This window comes from Neophocaena asiaeorientalis, unplaced genomic scaffold, assembly GCF_003031525.2.
Source record: "Neophocaena asiaeorientalis asiaeorientalis breed wild unplaced genomic scaffold, Neophocaena_asiaeorientalis_V1.1 scaffold165, whole genome shotgun sequence".
Taxonomy (NCBI): Eukaryota; Metazoa; Chordata; class Mammalia; order Artiodactyla; family Phocoenidae; genus Neophocaena; species Neophocaena asiaeorientalis.
The window spans coordinates 2,276,864-2,294,773 of NW_020173918.1; the positions used below are offsets into that span (position 1 = coordinate 2,276,864).

At 43.5% G+C, this 17,910-nt stretch overlaps 1 protein-coding gene across 4 annotated transcripts in view; it reads left to right on the plus strand.

The window, feature by feature from the left end:
* TRIM38 (tripartite motif containing 38) overlaps positions 1–13,822 on the plus strand; it is a 14,445-nt gene extending 623 nt beyond the window's left edge. For 3 of the 4 annotated variants that reach the window (XM_024751983.1, XM_024751984.1, XM_024751985.1), the window contains exons 2-8: positions 103–138; positions 1,548–2,093; positions 4,629–4,724; positions 6,528–6,758; positions 7,769–7,791; positions 7,887–7,999; positions 13,139–13,822. In XM_024751983.1, coding sequence (XP_024607751.1) covers positions 1,695–2,093; positions 4,629–4,724; positions 6,528–6,758; positions 7,769–7,791; positions 7,887–7,999; positions 13,139–13,662 — 1,386 coding nt within the window. In that variant the 5' untranslated portion in view covers positions 103–138; positions 1,548–1,694 and the 3' untranslated portion in view covers positions 13,663–13,822. Of the gene's footprint in view, positions 139–1,547; positions 2,094–4,628; positions 4,725–6,527; positions 6,759–7,768; positions 7,792–7,886; positions 8,000–13,138 lie in introns of all 4 variants that reach the window. The other variant, XM_024751986.1, reaches the window with a different exon arrangement.
* The last annotated feature ends 4,088 nt before the right edge of the window (positions 13,823–17,910 follow it).

Below are 17,910 nucleotides of genomic sequence, written 5' to 3' on the forward strand. Positions count from 1 at the left end.
GGGGAAGGGAGTTTGTTTCCTGATAACAGCTGCTGGAACTCTGAAAATGGTCAGGACTGTGCTTCATAGCTCTCACACCCTGTCTGCTTTCTCTTTCGCCAGACTCCATGTCAGATCTCCGAAGATCCAGGATGTGAGGTGAGTGAAGGCCCAGGACAAGAACCCTGGGGCCTCAGAGGAGGGGACGTCCTTCTCCCCGGGAGCAAAGCACCCCTGGCAGAGCGGAGCCTAGTGTATCTCTTGGGGGAGATAACCTGCCAAAGAATAGAAGTCTCCGGAAGAAATTCTCTACGGATCCAAGAGAGTGGTCCTGGTTATTAGAGGGACATAGCCTATCCAGTAACTTTAGTTGAATCCCTGCTTTTAATTCTGCCACTGTCAGTTCAAAGGAAAAGCCACTCTCTTCCTCCGTCCTCTGCTGCCCTCCCTGACAAAATCCCAGGAATGGGGAAGCAGGGAACAGGGCTAGGTTCACGAAGCAGCCGGAGCAGTGGGTGAAGGGACCGAGTCCTTTGTTCCTAGTCACCCCTCCTTTGTCTATTAGTTGTCAGGTCCTCGCTGGTGGACACTAGGTGTCCAGCACCCAGGATCCTACAGAGGCCCCACCTTCCCCATCTGCTTCCCACCTCCCCATATCCTGGGTTCTGCCAACCCCCTGTGTTCCAGTCACCCTGAACTTCTCCTGAGAGACAAGTCCTGGCCTGAAAAGATAGTCACTTCCCTAGCTCTCCAGGAGCTCTGCACCCCAGGACCAACCCCTTCTCTTCCCAGCTGTCTTTCCAATTCTCTTTTCCTCAGGTCAGGGAGGGCAAAAAGAACTTGTTGGTTTTTCTGGTTGTCTTTTTTACTTTCATTATCATCCTGGTTGGGTCTCCACTGGGGACTTTATTAACCTGCTGTCTTTTGTTCTTTGTGGGGTGGGAGTGAGGGTTTAATTAGAGTCAAATGTAAGGAATTCCTGGCGGTCCAGTGGTTAGGACTCCTCGCTTTCACTGCCGAGGGCTCGGGTTCAATCCCTGGTCGGGGAACTAAGATCCCACTAGCTGAGAGGCGCGGCCAAAACAAACAAACAAACAACAACAAAAAATTAGAATCAAATGTGATTGTCTCAGTGAAATCCTTCATAGACCACCCAGTTACCTGGGTTACCTGGATGTGTTACTACCAGTTACAAAGAAATAACTCTGGTACTAATTATTCTTAATATTCATTAGAGCAGGAAAGAGTTTGACAATCCCTCACTGAGTTCTCTCTCTTGCTGCAACTTTGGTGAAGAAGTCTGCCTCATTTCTCTATCTCTCTCAGTGCTTGGCCCAAGAAAACTTTTCACAATAATGGAATGTTCTCTATCTGGGCTTTCATGTAGCCACCAATCACCTGCGCCTATTAAGCACTGAAATGTGGCTAGTGGGTGTGAGAAACGGAATTTTAAATTCTATTTAATTGTTATTAATTCAAAGTGCCCACATGTAATAGTCACTACCATATTCCACAGCACAGCTACATTTGATGCGTCTTCTAAATTCCAATCTATTTCTTCTCTCTAGAGAGAAGACCACGTGACCTGTGGAGGCCAGTGGCAGCCAGTGCATCGGAAAGAGGCTCAGACAAGGTGAAGTTCCATCACTGTGGGAAAGTTCTGGCTGCTTCATCTCTGCCTCTAGATCCAATATTAGAGATTTTCAGGAAAAGCCATGGCCTCAACCCCAATCACCAAGAAGATGAGGGAGGAAGCCACCTGTTCCATCTGTCTGCAACTGATAACTGAGCCAGTGAGCATCAGCTGTGGACACAGCTACTGCCACTTGTGCATAGTGAGCTTCTGTGAGATGCAACCATGGCTGGAGATGTTCTCCTGTCCCCAGTGTCGGATGCCATTTATAATGGCGAGCCTCCGACCCAACAAGCAGCTGGGAAACCTCATTGAAGCCGTCAAGGAGATGGACCAGGAAATGTCATGTGAGGAACATGGAGAGAAGCTCCATCTGTTCTGTGAAGACGAGGGCCAGCTCATCTGCTGGCGCTGTGATCGAGGATTGCAGCACAAAGGGCACACCACAGCTCTGGTGGAAGATGCTTGCCAAGGTTACAAGGTGAGTGGTGGGCCAGAGGACCTTGGTGAATACCCGGCCTCATGTTGCCCCCCAAGACCTGAAATTATTTAGCCTGAAACCCAAGATTAGGATCCTGAAATATAACTTTCATCATGTCATTCTTCTGAAAAGTAGTTTATGATGGGTCCTCACTGAATCAAGGCCTGATGGTCACTTTTCTCCCTATCCACTCTTGATGAACTCCTCCCTGCTCTAGAATGCCATGTGCTCCAGTGCACACCTGCATGTTTTATTGCCTCACACCGTCTGTGTAATTTGAGAAAGCACAATGTGCAAGTCCATGGGATAGAGTCTGAAAACACAGGGGACGAAGACACACCCCCTTTTAGGTATCCTACAGTCTAGTAGGGCAGACAAACCAGCAAAAAGGCTGCCTGAAGTCCCCTGATTTGGATGGTGGAGAGGAGCACCAAGGGGTGTGGAGTGGTAACTGAGGAATCTTCCCAAAAGTGACTCTTGAAGAACACATATAAAGTAACCAGATATAGAAGTATGGAGAAGAGAGAGGGCATTCCAGACCGAGGGGCCCACTTGTGCAAAGGCACAGCTATGAGAGCGTACCTGACTCGCTGTGACCAGGCCAGAGTGTGTGTGCAGGGAAGGCAGGTGATGTCATGGGAAAGGAAGTCAGGGCCCAGAACTTGGTATCCGCTCGGAGTCTAAGCCCTAGCCCAGAGTAGTCCTGGCCACGGGGGGGATTTTCATTTGCACAGTGAAGGATCAGGTTGACATTGAAAAGAACATTCTGGTACTGATACAATGAAAGGAATACCAAAGAGTAAAATTTAGATTATTCCTATAAGAAGGGGGAAAGGGAGCAATTCCAAGCAAGATTCAGGAAGGGGAATGAGTGGAAGGGTTTGGAAGTGATTGGTCATGGAGTATGAAATGGAGGGAGAGGTTTTGGGCAACTCCTGTTTATTGCTTAAAAGCATATTAAGGAAGGCTGACCTTTGCTATTGTGGAACGAAGGAGGGGGCATGGTCCTGCTGCCTTATTCCTTCTCTGCCCTGGCTAGATTTGAGAAAATTGTCGTCCCCAGTGTGAGCTCCTTGTTCCCTCCCCTATGACGTGGAGGTGGTCTTCTATTAAGGTTCTGGGTCCTTCATCAGGACACGTCAATACTGACCACCACTCGGCACATGGCAGCTCTTCCTTAAACTCCATGGAGCAGCTAATTACTGTAATGGGGATATTCCCATTGGAATTAGTTTCCCACCAAGTAGTAAAAGGAGCAGCACGGGGTGATGGTTCTAAGCCTTGAGAGTCAGACTGCTTAGTTTGAAACCTTAGTTCTGCTACTTATTAGATGGGTGACTTTGAGCAAAGTTATGTAATGTCTTCATGCCTTGGTTTCCCCAACTATCAGTGGGGATGATAGTAGTTCCCTTCCTCTCCAACATACATGCTCAGGAGGTTGTTATAAGCTTTAGGGACATTAATACATGTAAACCTTAGAATAGCACTTGGCACATAGTGAGGGCAATACAGTCTCTTGCTAACAAGTTCTATAGAGCCCTTTCTTGAGAGCGCGTGAGAACTGAGTATACCTATTGGCTTTAGGACAAGAGCCGATTCTTTTTCTTTTTAAATCAAGATAAAAGTTCTTTTTTTTCTAATTAATTAATTAATTAGGCTGCGTCGGGTCTTGGTTTCAGCATGCAGGCTCTACAGTGCACAGGCTTAGTTGCTTAGTTGCCCTGCGGCATGTGGGGTCTTAGTTCCCCCACCAGGAATCAAACCTGCGTCCCCTGCGTTACAAGGCAGATTCTTAACCTCTGGACCACCAGGGAAGTCCCAGAGCCAATTCTTTTAGTGTTGACCACAAGTAGCAATTTGGTTTAGCTTAAACTTGCTTTCCATGAAAATGTGAGAAACTATTTTGAAAAATAACCTGAAAGCTTCATATGGATACTAACTCATTTTTAAAGGGCTTCATGATACCATTCTTCAAAAGGTCTCCGAGCTCCCCTCCTCCATTAACTGTTTCTGACAACTTCAGCTGGCATCTTGGTCTGTCTTTCCTTCCTGACTCACCATAATACATACAAAGTTCCATGTGTGCCAAACACTCTGGTATTGGTTCTGGTTGGGTCAGCACATTACTTCATAAAATCTTTTTAGGTGATTTTTATCTTGTTTTATGTGCAGAATTTCCCTGGCAAGACTGCTGGTGGTGGATATAGCTCAGGCTCAGGGTCAGCTGGGATCACAGCCCAACCACCCACCAGTTACAGCACCTTGAGCAAGTTATTTATCCCCTTTCTAAGCTTCAGTTTCTGCGGCGCAGAAATGATGTTAAAAATCCTACTAACTGCTCAGTGTTGCCAAGGGAATCAAATATGTTACTGCCTATACAGCCTTCAGCATGCTTCCTGGTAAAGTGTAAGGACTCAATACATATTCAATAGTCAGGCTATTCTAATTAAGTCTTGGAGGGCTGGGATGCTCCTTAGGTGCCCAATGAAGAATTGTTGAATTGAAAAGACTTTATTCACCCAATTTTTCCTTCAGGAAAAGCTCCAGGAAGCTGTGACAAGATTGAAGCAACTGGAAGAGGAATGTATGAACCTGAAGGTGTTCACGGCAAAGCAAATAACCGAATGGAATGTAAGAGCTTGGGTTTATTGATCTCAAGCTAGTTTCCATCCTAGAGCTTAGGTACAGGGGATGATTGAGCAAAGCATAGTGATGGCTTATTCTCACTAAACCAGACCAAATAGATAAAACCCAAAGAAGAAAGCACATTTGTTTTTATGTCCCTCGTTGTCTAATATCTATGAGAATTTATCTCCAACCCCTTCAACCTTTCAGTAGTAACCGGCTAGGATTCCAAAACCTCAGTTAGGAGAAGCAGAACAGGTGTGCCCATTTACCTAGAGCCATTCTTGACTGGGTTTCAGTTCTTAATATCTCAAAGTACCTTCTGGATTTGAAGGCCTTATTAACCTTATTGCTTTGGCACATGTACCACAGTGCAGGGTATGGCTTTCAGCCTTACAGTTTCAGAAACCAGCCTTTGTGAGCACTAAGAAAACAGAATCACTCCAGGTTGAGGTTCGTATTACTCAAGCTCATTAGACTGAAGAAGGAAATCTATCTGGTTTATAAGGAGGACCAGAGTGCTCCTAGAACCTACACACTTGGCACTGTAGCCTCTAGGGTCTGAAAGACTGCTGACCAGCCTCCCCGTGATCAGAGATGCATTCCTTTATGGAAATATTTATGTAATTAATCGGCTTACAGTCAAATCCCACAGGCCAGTGAGCCATTTTGCCTCTTTCAGAGTTTCCTCCAACCTTCCAACCTCTGCCTAATCCTTTGTGTACAGTTGTTAAACTTGAACTCTCAGAGGACGCTCTTGCTTCCCTCATTTCTGGGATCTTGGGCAATGGGGAGGATCTTGGGCAATGGGGAGGATCTTGGGCAATGGGGAGGATCTTGATTATAGCTAATACATATGGAAACCCTGTCAATGACACTCTACCACAACATTACAGTCATCAAAACACTAAGTAAATTGAAAAAGCACTCATGGAAACTGCAATTCTTATCTCCCCAAACGAAAGCTGAGTCCGACAAGGTGTACCATTTGGTTTCTTATACGTAAGGATGAGTAGGTGGACCCGAGTTGGTGGATGACTATTTCGTAGTTAACTATGACAAATGCCTGATACCCAGACCTCCCGCTGCTGAGAATCATGGACTCTCCTAATAGCCTGGTTGTCTTAAAGTCCAGTCTTGGTGATGTTCATTACAAGCTTTTGCTTCAAGAAATTCCCTCAGACTCAGAGCTACTTTCTTATATCCTGAATAAAAACTCATTTTTATCTTTGTAACGGATAAAGTTTTTAACCTTGGCCCTAGTCCCATGATTAAATTATCTAGCACTCCTGCACCTTGGCTGAAGAAGGATGTTAATAAGGTGATAACCTCTCCCACATCTGAGTACCTGCCTTTCGGGCATGACTCTGCAGCGGGCAATTTGGGACGTTCTTCCAGCTCGAATGATTCATGGGAAAATAATGTTATGGTAGCTGAGCAAACTTTCTTTTGTGTATGTATGTGTTAAAATATGCATAATGAAATTTACTGTTTAACTATTTTTATGTGCACAGTTCCATTCCTTCTTCCTCGTAACTCCTGGTAACCACTATTCTACTTTCTGTCTCTATGAATTTGACGATTCTAGGTACCTCATATAAGTGGAATCATAAAATATTTGTTCTTTTTTTTTTCTGGCTTATTTTACTTAGCATAATGTCTTCAAGATTCATCCATGTCTTAGCATGTATCAGAACTTCATTCATTTTTAAGGCTGAATAGTATTCCGCTATATCTATACACTGCATTTTGTTTATCAGTTCATCCAACAGTGGACATTTGGTTGGTTTCCACCTTTCTTGGCTCTAGGAGAAGATAGAAGTTCAGAAACAAAAAATCCAATCTGACTTTAAGAATCTCCAGAGCTTCCTTCATGAGGAAGAGAAGTCTTACCTATGGAAACTGGAGAAAGAAAAAGAGCAGACTCTGAGGAGACTGAGGGACAATGAGGCCAATCTTGAACAGAAGAGCCATGAACTCGAGAGCTACATCCTGCAACTAGAGCATAAATGTCAGGGCTCAGCCCAAAATCTGCTGCAGGTGAGGCCATGCACTTGGAGAAGGGAAGGAAGGTATCTGTTCCTGAGCTTTTAGGAGGAGAATGGTGAGGAAGCACGGGAAGCTGGGCGAGCCCTGCCTGTTTCACTCAAAAATGGTACATTAGTGTAGGGAATTTAAAGTAACGTTTCTTTTGGATACACAGCAACATTTGCAAGGTGGCCTTCACTAGTCTATAGAGCGGCTTTAGGTGAATCAGAAAATATATAGGTATGGTGGGTTCCTTGGCCAAATGGAACCATGGGATAACTTTTGCTACCATTCGCCTCTGTCCCATGTTCACAAAACTCTGACTGTCAAACTGTCTCCTGAAATACTCCTCCAGATGACTGGTGGGTGACAAAGTGGGGCAGCCAAAAGAAGGTTATGAGTGATAACCTGCTCCCTGATTTCCTTGTAGAGCCCTCCAGAGCTCTTTCGGGGCCTTCTTTCAGCTGCATAATGGATCCAGCCCATTAAGACAAACTGCGACTGGAGCTGTTTTTTCTATTCCCCACTAAAAGAACTGGAGGTCACACTGTAGCCTGAGAATGTAGCATGACTGTCCCACCACCATGTGATACCTGCTGCTACCATCTTAATGGCCCATCTCAGGGGCTATGCATGGATTCACCACTACGGACCTTTGCAATGAATGGCCTCTACTGTGGGCTCACTCTGAAGGAAATTAGGTCACTGAAAGCAAGTCTTTCCAGAGGGAGCATGGGCAAAGCTCTTGGCCCTCTATCCTAAGCAGCCCACAGGTAGATGTGATTGCAGACACCGCAGCTCTCCACAGAGCACAGCAAGGAAGATAACACACAAACATTCTGATATGCTGAATATCCCAGGGGGCCGGGATGGAAATCATTCTATCTGGGTATCCATCAATATCTAAGGCCAGGGTTACTCTCTTTACTTCTTTGTAAGGAGTGTTTATAGAGAACAGCCCCACATGCCAAGTCCCATGAAATGCTGATGTTCCCACACTTACATTTTGTCTTTCTCCATAGGATGTGAAAGATACTTTGAGCAGGTGAGTCCTGGACAAATGCAGGAGGGAAGGGGTGTGGGTATATAGAGCTGAATGGAATTTACCACTGAAGAAGTCTTGGTCTCTGCTTATTCTAGGAGTTGGGCTGTGAAGCTAGAACAACCAGAGGCCCCCTCTTTGGACCTTCGCACTGTGTGCAATGTTTCTGAGCTTTACTTTGATGTGAAGAAAGTGTTAAGGAGCTATCAAGGTAGGTGAAGAAACCCTAAATGCTACGGACAGAGGGACCTTAAGTGGTAACCAAGTTCACCACCTATCCCTGGGCAGGCTCACAACCAGAGGGGTCATTCAGATATTTTCAGTTGAGCTGTCACCCTCTCCCTTGTTAGTTTGCTCCAGTGCTTAGACAGGGACATGGCATGCTGGTTACCTGTGCAGACCCTTCAAATTCCTGCTCTCTCACTTATCAGCTCTGTCATTCCAGGCAAATAACCTCCTCAGTTTCCCCATCTGAAACATGAAAATATTAACAACTCTCACTTCATTGGGTTGTCGGTAAAATTAAATATGTCAACATGTGTAAAGTGCTTAGCAGTGTCTGGGACATAGTGTTTATTGTTAATATTTTGGTCAATTCTCAGAGCAATGCAAGAAAGGGAGGTGAGTATTATGACAGTGGTCCAAATGTTTCAGGGCCTCGGCCCAGATAACACAGATGGTAAATGTTAGAACCACGACAGAAACCAAGTTTTACCAATTCCAAAGCCTGAGCTTCCTGCTTCTTAGATTCTCTTCGTCAGTGCTTGCTATATTTCCACCATCCCTTATCCACAACTACAAGATTCCCAAAGTTCTGATAACTGACAATTTTTTCATAACTTGTTTGGCTGCAAAATTGGACCTAACCTAAAGTGATTTGGTGGCTGTATTAATTACCTATTGCTGCAGACAAACTTAGTGGTTTAAAGCAATACACATATATTATCTCACAGGTTTTGTGAGATAAAGCTGGGCACAGCTTAGTCGGGTCCTTTGCTTAGGGTCTTACAAGGCTGCAATTAAGGTGTTAGCCTGGCTGTGTTCTTACCTGGAAGCTAGACTGGGGGAGAATCCTCTCCCAAGCTCACTCAGGTTGTTGGCAGAATTTATTTCTTTATGGTTATGGGACTTAGGGCCCTGGCTTCTTGCGGGCTGTTGGCCAGAGGCTGCCCTCAGCTTCTAGAAGCGAGCCATCAGCTGCTTGCACATGGGCCTCCCAACATGGCCAATTATTTCTTCAGAGTAAGCTCAGGAGAGAGTCCCTAGAGCAAGTCTGCCAGAAAGATGGAGACTTATAAAATGAAATACAGTCACAGGAGTCACATCCCATCATTTTTGCCATATTCTATTGGTCAGAAGCAATTCACAGGTCCTGCCCACACTCAAAGGGAAGGAACTGCATAAGGGTATGAACACCAAGAGGCAGGATCACGGAAGGCTACCCTTGTGTCTGAGTGACACGGTGGCCGAACCTGAACTGCACTGATATGAGATTATTTAAAGTCTTTATTTATCCCGCTTAGTTTGCATTTATGTTTTACTGCAGAAATATTGATGCATTGGATTACAAGACAATGCCTTAGACCCTCCCAGGGGTGGGCACATAATTTAGAGTGTCTGTATTGTTTGCCTTTATAACATCAAAAACATTCTGAGGGCTTCCCTGGTGGCGCAGTGGTTGAGAGCCCGCCTGCCGATGCAGGGGACACGGGTTCGTGCCCCAGTCCGGGAAGATCCCACATGCCACAGAGCGGCTGGGCCCGTGAGCCATGGGCGCTAAGCCTGCGCGTCCGGAGCCTGTGCTCCGCAACGGGAGAGGCCACAACAGTGAGAGGCCCGCGTACCGCAAAAAAAAAAAAAAAAAAAAAAAAAAAAAAAAATCTGAATTTCAAAACTCATTTGGCCCCAGGGGTTTCAGATAAGGATTATGAACCTGTATTCAGTTTCCCCTCAAGTTAACAAGAACAAACAACAATAATAACTACGAAAAAATAGCAACTCTGTATTTGATCCTGTACAGATGCAAGGAAGGACTTTATATAAATTATGTCCAGATTTAATTGAGTTGATTTTTCTACTCTTATCTTTCACAGAAGGCATTACAACATGGTTCAAGTCTATCTGTTTCTAAAATGAGCTCATCTTTTAACTAGATAATTCTTCTAGATAATGAAACCCTCATTATTAAAACTTTTCTTATTAAAAAAGTAATATAAATAAATTGTAATCACTCAAACAGTATAGAGAGATACGAAAAAAAAGTTCAAGGTTTCTCTTACCCTTCTGCAGGTAACAAGACCTAGGTCTTTCTCTGTGTTTTTACAAACATTTAATACATAGATCGTCTCTTCCTATTCACCCATTGCTTTTTAAAGCTGTCTAATATTCCATAGTACATCATAACTATACGTAACCATATTCCTACTGATGGAGCTTCAGGCTGCTTTCAGCACTTGGGTATTATAACATTTGCAGCAATAACTTTCTAGTCCATGCAACCTTATATCCTGGTGCTTTCATTCCTGTAGGGTGTATACCTAAAGCTGGGATTGTTGTTAATCTTAACACATGTTACCAGATTACTTGTTCCAATGTAGCAACATGCACTCTCTCACCAGCACCAATAAAAACGATTCACACATACTGAACACTCTTTCTGTGACAGATGAGAAGAGCTTCACGTGTGTTATCTTGTTTTACACCGCAAGCCTCTCTGTAGGTAGCATTTTTTCCTTTATAGATAAGGAAACCAAAACACAGAGAGGTTACGTGACTGTTGTAAATTCCCACAACCAGCAGGTGGTAACTCAGGTAGTATCTCTCTAGAACTCACTCTCTTAATCACTCTGCAATGTGGCAAAAAATGGAAGTGATGTATTTTTTAATTCATTGTCTTGTGGAGTGGACGCTGAAGGTATGTGTAGTTGGTTTTTGTTTGTTTGTTGCTATTCCACACGATACTACTGTGAACTTTCTTGTCCATGCTTTCTTGTGTCCTGTGAATGGTTTCCTCTGGGGATATACCTTGAATTAAAAATGCTGCTGTGTCGGGATGCACATCTAATTTTACTAGATACTACAGATCTTGAAATTGTATCACTTTATACCCTACCAGCAACATAAGAGATCCCACTGTTTCACATCTCCCTCACTCTCTGCTTATAATTTTTGGCCATCTGATGGATTTGAAATGGTACCTAATTGTGGACTTAATTTGAGTTTCTCCAATGTCACTAGTGAGGTTGAGCTTCTTTTAGTAAGTCCATTAGCCCTTCAGGCTTCTTCTGTGTTTTAAGAGTTTTTCTTTTGGGTTCTTTTCCTTATTGATTTATGGGAGCTTATTATAGCCAATATCTTCTGTTATGTGTATGGCATTTTACATTTTCATCCTATCTTTTGATGTATAGAGATTGAAACTTAGAGTAGACACATTTGTCTTCAAGGTCTATGCCTTTTGTTTCCAAAGAGCTCAGGCATCAACCATCTTTCTAGTGGTATTACCAACCTGTAAACATTTTAATTTCTCAGCTTGGTTTTCCTGGATCATTCAGGGAAGACTAATGAAGCCCGAAACTTTTGTGAGTCAGGCTCATGAAAAGGACTGACTGAAGAGAGTTTAATAAAGGGATTATTTACAAAGAGGAGGATTTGGGTGATCATCAAGGAACAGTGAAGCAAACTAGGGCTAGGAATAGGTAGGGAGTCATTACCTCCCCAAGGCTTCGGTAGCAGATGGAGGGAGCTGTAACCAGAGGGAGAGGAATGCAGACCCTCCAAATCATAGCTAGTGGGGAGGGACTTGGGGCACTAAATACTTCTAACTCTATTTCTTTTTGCCCTGTGGTCTCCTCTAGTGCTTCTCATTGGCTTAACCAAATAGCAGTCAGAGGGAAGGGAGCCTGGTTGATGTGTCCATAGGGGTTAGCCTTCCTGGACACAGAGCAGGCTGGAGAAAGGTGGGGAGTGATCTGGAGGGGCAAGTGAAGAACATCCAGCAGTGGAAGTGTTTCCTAATACTTGATTTCCCGTATTGCCACAGCCCAAATGATCAGAGTTTAACCCAGTAACACAGCGGTTTGCTAACTCTCTTGCTGGACCACCCCATTACCACCTTTCATTTTTAAAATTGCGTTGCTGGCCAGTATCACACTTTATCTACTTTTTTATGTCTTACTTGACTCTAGTCAGATATTTTTCATGTGTATTGGTCTCTTGTGTGTTACTTTATACTAATCCCTATAGAGCATTACCTGAAGCAAGAAAGAAGAGCTTACACTTAAAAGTCGGGGGACTAGGTGTATGTCCTGAAGCCTGGGTAAAATTTTGGGTTTTCCAATAACAAGCTATGACATTAGTTGTGTCATTTTCCTTCTCCGATCCTCAGTGTTAATGGTAATTAAGTAGAGATGATGAGGGTCTCATTTCTGCTCCAATATTCCATGATTCCTTGAGGTCCTACAAGGGAGAGGAAGGGCTTTGGAGAGGACAGTAACCATGTTAACTCTGGTTAGTTCTGCTCCTTGGCTTCTCTGAGTGACTAAGATGGTGATGATGTTGAAGATGATGATGATGATATCATTATTATTACTGCCATTTACAGGGCACTTACTATATACCAGGAATTTTACTAAGCACTAAGCATACATTAGCTCCTTCAATCCTCCCCACCATGCTTGGTGACAGATACGATGATTTCCACTTTATATTTAACAGAACTGAGGCTCGGCGAATGATTTGCCTAAGCTCACAACAGCTAGTAAGAGACAATGTGGTACATACATACAGTGGAATATTACTCAGCCATAAAAAAGAACGACATGATGCCATTTGTGGCAACGTGCATAGACCTAGAGATTGTCATACTGAGTGAAGTAAGTCAGACAGAGAAAGACAAATATCATATGATATCGCTTATATGTGGAATCTAAAAAAATGGTACAAACGAACCTATTTACAAAATAGAGATAGAGTCACAGGCATAGAAAACAAACGTATGGTTACCAGTGGGGCAAGTGGGGGGAGGGATAAATTGGGAGATTGGGATTGACATATTTTCACTACTATATAAAAAATAGATATCTAATAAGGACCTACTGTATAGCACAGGGAACTCTACTCAATACTCTGAAATGACCTATATGGGAAAAGAATCTTAAAAAGAGTGGTTATGTGTATATGTACAACAGATTCACTTTGCTGTACACCTGAAACTAACACAACATTGTAAATCAACTATACTCCAATAAAAATACAAAAAGAAACAATGCTTGGATTTGAATGCAGCCTGGTTTTATTTAAAATAAACTGTGCTCTCAGCTACAAAAATCATGTCTTTTTTTTCCCCCCCCAGTCAGCGTGACTCTGGATCCAGATACAGCTTATTACGAACTAATTCTGTCTGAGGATCGGAGACAAGTGACTCGTGGATGCCCCCAGGAGAATCTTGATACTTCTTCTAGGAGATTTAGTGCCTTACCCTGTATCCTGGGCTGTGAAGGCTTCACCTCAGGAAAACATTACTTTGAAGTGGATGTGGGAGAGGGAACTGGGTGGGATTTAGGAGTCTGTATGGAAAATGTGCAGAGGGACACTGTCATGGTACAGACGCCTCAGTCTGGTTTCTGGGCCATCAGACTGTGCAAAAAGAATGGCTACGTAGCGCTTACCTCTCCCCTAACTTCCCTTCAGCTAAGGGAGCAGCCCCTGGTTGTGGGGATATTTCTGGACTTCGAGGCTGGAGTTGTATCCTTTTACAACATGACCACTGGTTCCCACATCTTCACCTTCCCAAAGGCCTCCTTCTCTGACACTCTCCGGCCCTATTTCCAGGTCTACCAATATTCTCCTTTGTTCCTGCCTCCCCCAGATGAGTAAGGGAAGGAGCAAAGTCTCCTCCTTGATTTAACTAGCATAGAGAGTATAATCTGAATCCCATGAGGACAGAAATGTGGTCTCTTTTCTTCGCTGCTATTTCCTTGTACCTAAAACAGTGCTGGGTTTTTAGTGCATACTTAATAAATCTGCATTGAATAAATGACTATAATGACTGTAAAAATACCCCAAGTGGTCAGGCTGAGCTGGGGAAAAGCAAGATAATAGCGATGATTATGCTTTGTCCTCTCCATCCCTCTTCAGTGGGTTCAGAGTTTCGATTTCTAAGAGTTCTTGAGTGACCAGGAGGGTGACTCAGAGACCAGGAGGTCTGACTTCTCCTAGTTTGTTTGGTGCCATTTAAACTCATAGATGGGGGATGAGGAAAAGCTGCAGTTGTCTCTGTCAACTGCAGAAAAGAGCATGAAAATCAAAAATGCAATGACTCATCTAACCACTGACATGATTAATAATCTGAGCCATAGTAAGCCATTAATAATCTGAGCCATCAATAATCTGATGTAGTAAGTGTGGATGGCTGCCAGACCTGGTGAGATCTGCTTGAGCAATAACCACCCTCCTACCCCCATCTCAGAAGCCAGTTGCAAGTCCAGGTTGTCACCTGTGCTTCTGACTGACTGGCTATAAATTGGAGGTTCCCATGATCCCCTCTTTGGGTTTGATCATTTGTTAGAATACCTCACAGAACTCTGAGAAACACTTTGTTTACTGGTCTATTATGTAATAAAAGATATGATAAAGGATACAAATAAACAACCAAATGGAACGATACATAGGATGAGGTCCAGAAAGGTCCCTAGCACAGGAGCGTCTGTCCCCGTGGAGTTGGAGTACATCACCCTCCCAGCACGTGGATGTGTTCACCAGTTCTGAAGATCTCCAAACCCTGTACTTTGAGGATTTTTATGGTGGCTTCATCATGTGGGCGTGATCAACCATCAATTTAATTTCCAGCCCCTCCTCCGTTCCCAAAGGCTAGGGAGTGAGGCTGAAAGTTCCAAGCAACTAATCATGGCCTGGTCCTTCTGGTGATTAGCCCCCATCCTGATCTATCCAGGAGCTCACCAAGAGTTGCCTCATTAGAACAAGAGACATTCCTATCACCTAGGAAGTTCCAAGGGATTTAGGAGCTCTGTACTAGGAACCAAGGGAAGAGGCCAATGTGTGTGTGTGTGTGTATTCATATATATGTGTGTGTGTGTGTGTACATATATATATATAGATATACATACATATGTTCTATTATTATTTCACAATATGTTAATAAACTTTTGTTTTTCTCTTGTTAGTCTAATTTACAGGTCCCTGGTTGGAGAACCTAAGATGGGTAGAGGAAAATGATTGTTTCCTCCCCTATACAAGCAACCCCAATGTTATTGTTCTCTGTCCCCATAGTCCAAGCACACGTACCCACTCCGGAGCCTCAGACCCACTGGATAACTGAGAGACCCCACCTTCGTGCAGGATAAGTGAAGGCACCATCTGGTTATTGCTAAGTTCACCTCTACCTCTAGGTGCCCTGCAGTCCTGTCTTACCCAAGTATAGTCCTGCCCAGTGAGGGGTGGCCTCCTTAAAACGGTGGCAGGGCCTAGAGTGCTTTGCTCAGAGAAAAGTATATGTCCTTAAACACTTAAATTGCTGACCAAGAAAAATGATAAACATTCAACTAAAGAAAAAAAAATTTTAATTAACAAAATAAATCTTTGGAAACCATAGGATAATAAAGATAAAATTACAAGTTGATTGTGGTGTAGGCAAGTTATAGAAAGAAAAATAAGTCCTATTTGTCCTTATGGGTTAAAAATTCTACTATATTAGATAAACCATTGGCTGCTCTAATAAAGATTTTTTAAAAAGGAGAATACAGAAAAAATGGAAACATGAAAAAGCATATACTGGAGATAATTTTGAGAACAGTTTGAAGAATTATGTGCGCATAAAACTGAAAATCTTGACTAAGTGACTTTTTAAAAAAGAAACTAAAAGACCTAACTGACTGAAGAAGGGGAAACAAAATCTAAACAGACTAATACATACAAATGAAATTCAGAAAGTTACAGAATTCCAATTAAATAAGGGGAAAAAAGCAAAACAAATAAAGAGCACATGTATTTATGGCTGCATTTTTTTTTTAAGGATAGCAACTCATTGTACTGCTGAAGACTCAATTAAGTTCTACAGAATAAAAAACCCAAAAGGATAGTGGCTGAAACAAGTTCATGTCTCTCTTATGTAAAGGCAGTCAAGATGGGGAAGTGTAGGAAATCCAGAAAGTCCAGGGCTGGTATGGCAACTCCACAAAATCGCCAAGCCTTCCAGCAACCCTCCCACCATCCCTAGGTTCCAAGACAGCTTCTAAAGCTCCAGGCATCACACCTTCATTCCAAGAGTTAAGATGGAGAAAGAGATTCAGAAGTTGAGCAAAGGGCACGTATCCAAGAGTTATCTTTTACTACCTACCCTACAACCTTCTGCTTGCATCCCATTAGCCAGAACTTAGTCCAAAGCCACCTTCCACCTTGGTGAGGCAGTACATGAACTCAGGCAGCTTAGCTCTACATTGTTAGAATTCTGAGCAAGATCCATCAGAGAGCTACAGGGACTGTGGCTCCCACACCCACCCAGACCAATGCCTCACGTGTCCAGTCTGGAAAACCCTCAGCATCTGGTACATAGTTAGCCAGGAAACAAAAGAAGAGGGGCCCTCTGGTGCCCCTTCCTCATACCTTTTTGACACACCCTCCCCCTGTAATCGCATGAAGGGTCAGGCATGTGTGGTGTACGTGGTGCTGCGGCAGAGGACCAGAGACACAGACAGGCAGGGAACAGCAGGAATGACAGGATAGCAACTGAAGGAGGCAGAGGAACATAAACAGTCCAACTGACACAGAAAGAGACTTCTCAGGTAAAGTCCAAACTCCTCATACCGGCCTAGAAGGCAAATTCTGGCCCCGCAGACCTTGCCTTCCTGGATTAATAATCTGTTCTTCCCACTTCTCATTTTCCATATACAGTGGCCTTCTCTTTGGTCCTAGACAATGCCAAGGTCATTCTGGTCCAAGAGCCTTTGAGCATAATGTGTTCTAGGTTCAGAGTAGTCTTTCCCAGCTTCTTCTGAAGCCGGGTGAGCTCATTTTGATCACCAGCTTGGCAGACACGAAGTGTTAGGGAATTAACATCCCAGGAGTAAAACGTCAACTGAAGAGGGAATGGTGTGGATGGATAAAGCTTCAACCAAATGAGCTTCAGACAAACAATTCTGAGATGCCATCTACACAGTACCTCCGAGGACATCCAGGGAAATGAAAGCAAGTGCTCAAAGTGGGAACCAGGTCAGGAATGCACCTGTGACTGCCTTTTCCACCTTCCCTGTGCCAGCACCCTGCATTCTGGGGTCACACCTTAGTTACCACCTTCACCCACAACCAGATCTGAGCTCAACTTTTCAGAGACAGCAACCACTGCTACCTCCCCCACTCTTGTCCTCTTTCTATATATAAATATATGTATAGAAAGATATAGATATTAAATGATTAAATTAACATATTTATTATGGAATACTGTAAAATACAATAAATTATACTCTCAGTTCTAAGGAATGAACAGTCCTACTGTGGTGGTAAATCACCTTCCCCATACATATATTTGATCTTGCATGTTTTTCTCAGTGTGAGCATTCCCCCATGGCATTGCACATGCTAATACGTGGTTTTAACTGACTGTAGCGATCTCATAATAGCACATACGCTCAGGTTGTTTCTTGCAATTATAACTTATGTTCAAATGAACATCATTGTATGTAAGTAGGTTTTCACTTCTCTTGTTTACCTCAGGGTGGGTTTTTGAAAGAAAGTTTCCGAGTCACAGTATATGGACATTTATTTAAAATACTATTGATATATTCTTATCTCCCTCTTTCCCTTTCCCCCGCTTCCCTTACCCACCTCTTCTGTTTCCATAACTCTCACTGTCATCAGCCAACCCCTCCAGGAGCTGGGAACCTGGAGGGGCTTTGATAATGTGGAAAGCTATGGGCTGGTGAACCAGATGGGAGAATCTTTCCGAGGAGATGGGAATGGAGAATGCTAAAGTTTGCAGGTGAAAACGTCACTGGAGCCTAGACCACTTCATTAATCCCCACTTCTGTTTCCTAACGTAGGAAAGGGAGGGATATAAAAATGAAAAAAAAAAAAAAAGGAGGGGGGAGGGGAGAGAACAAGGAGCTGGAT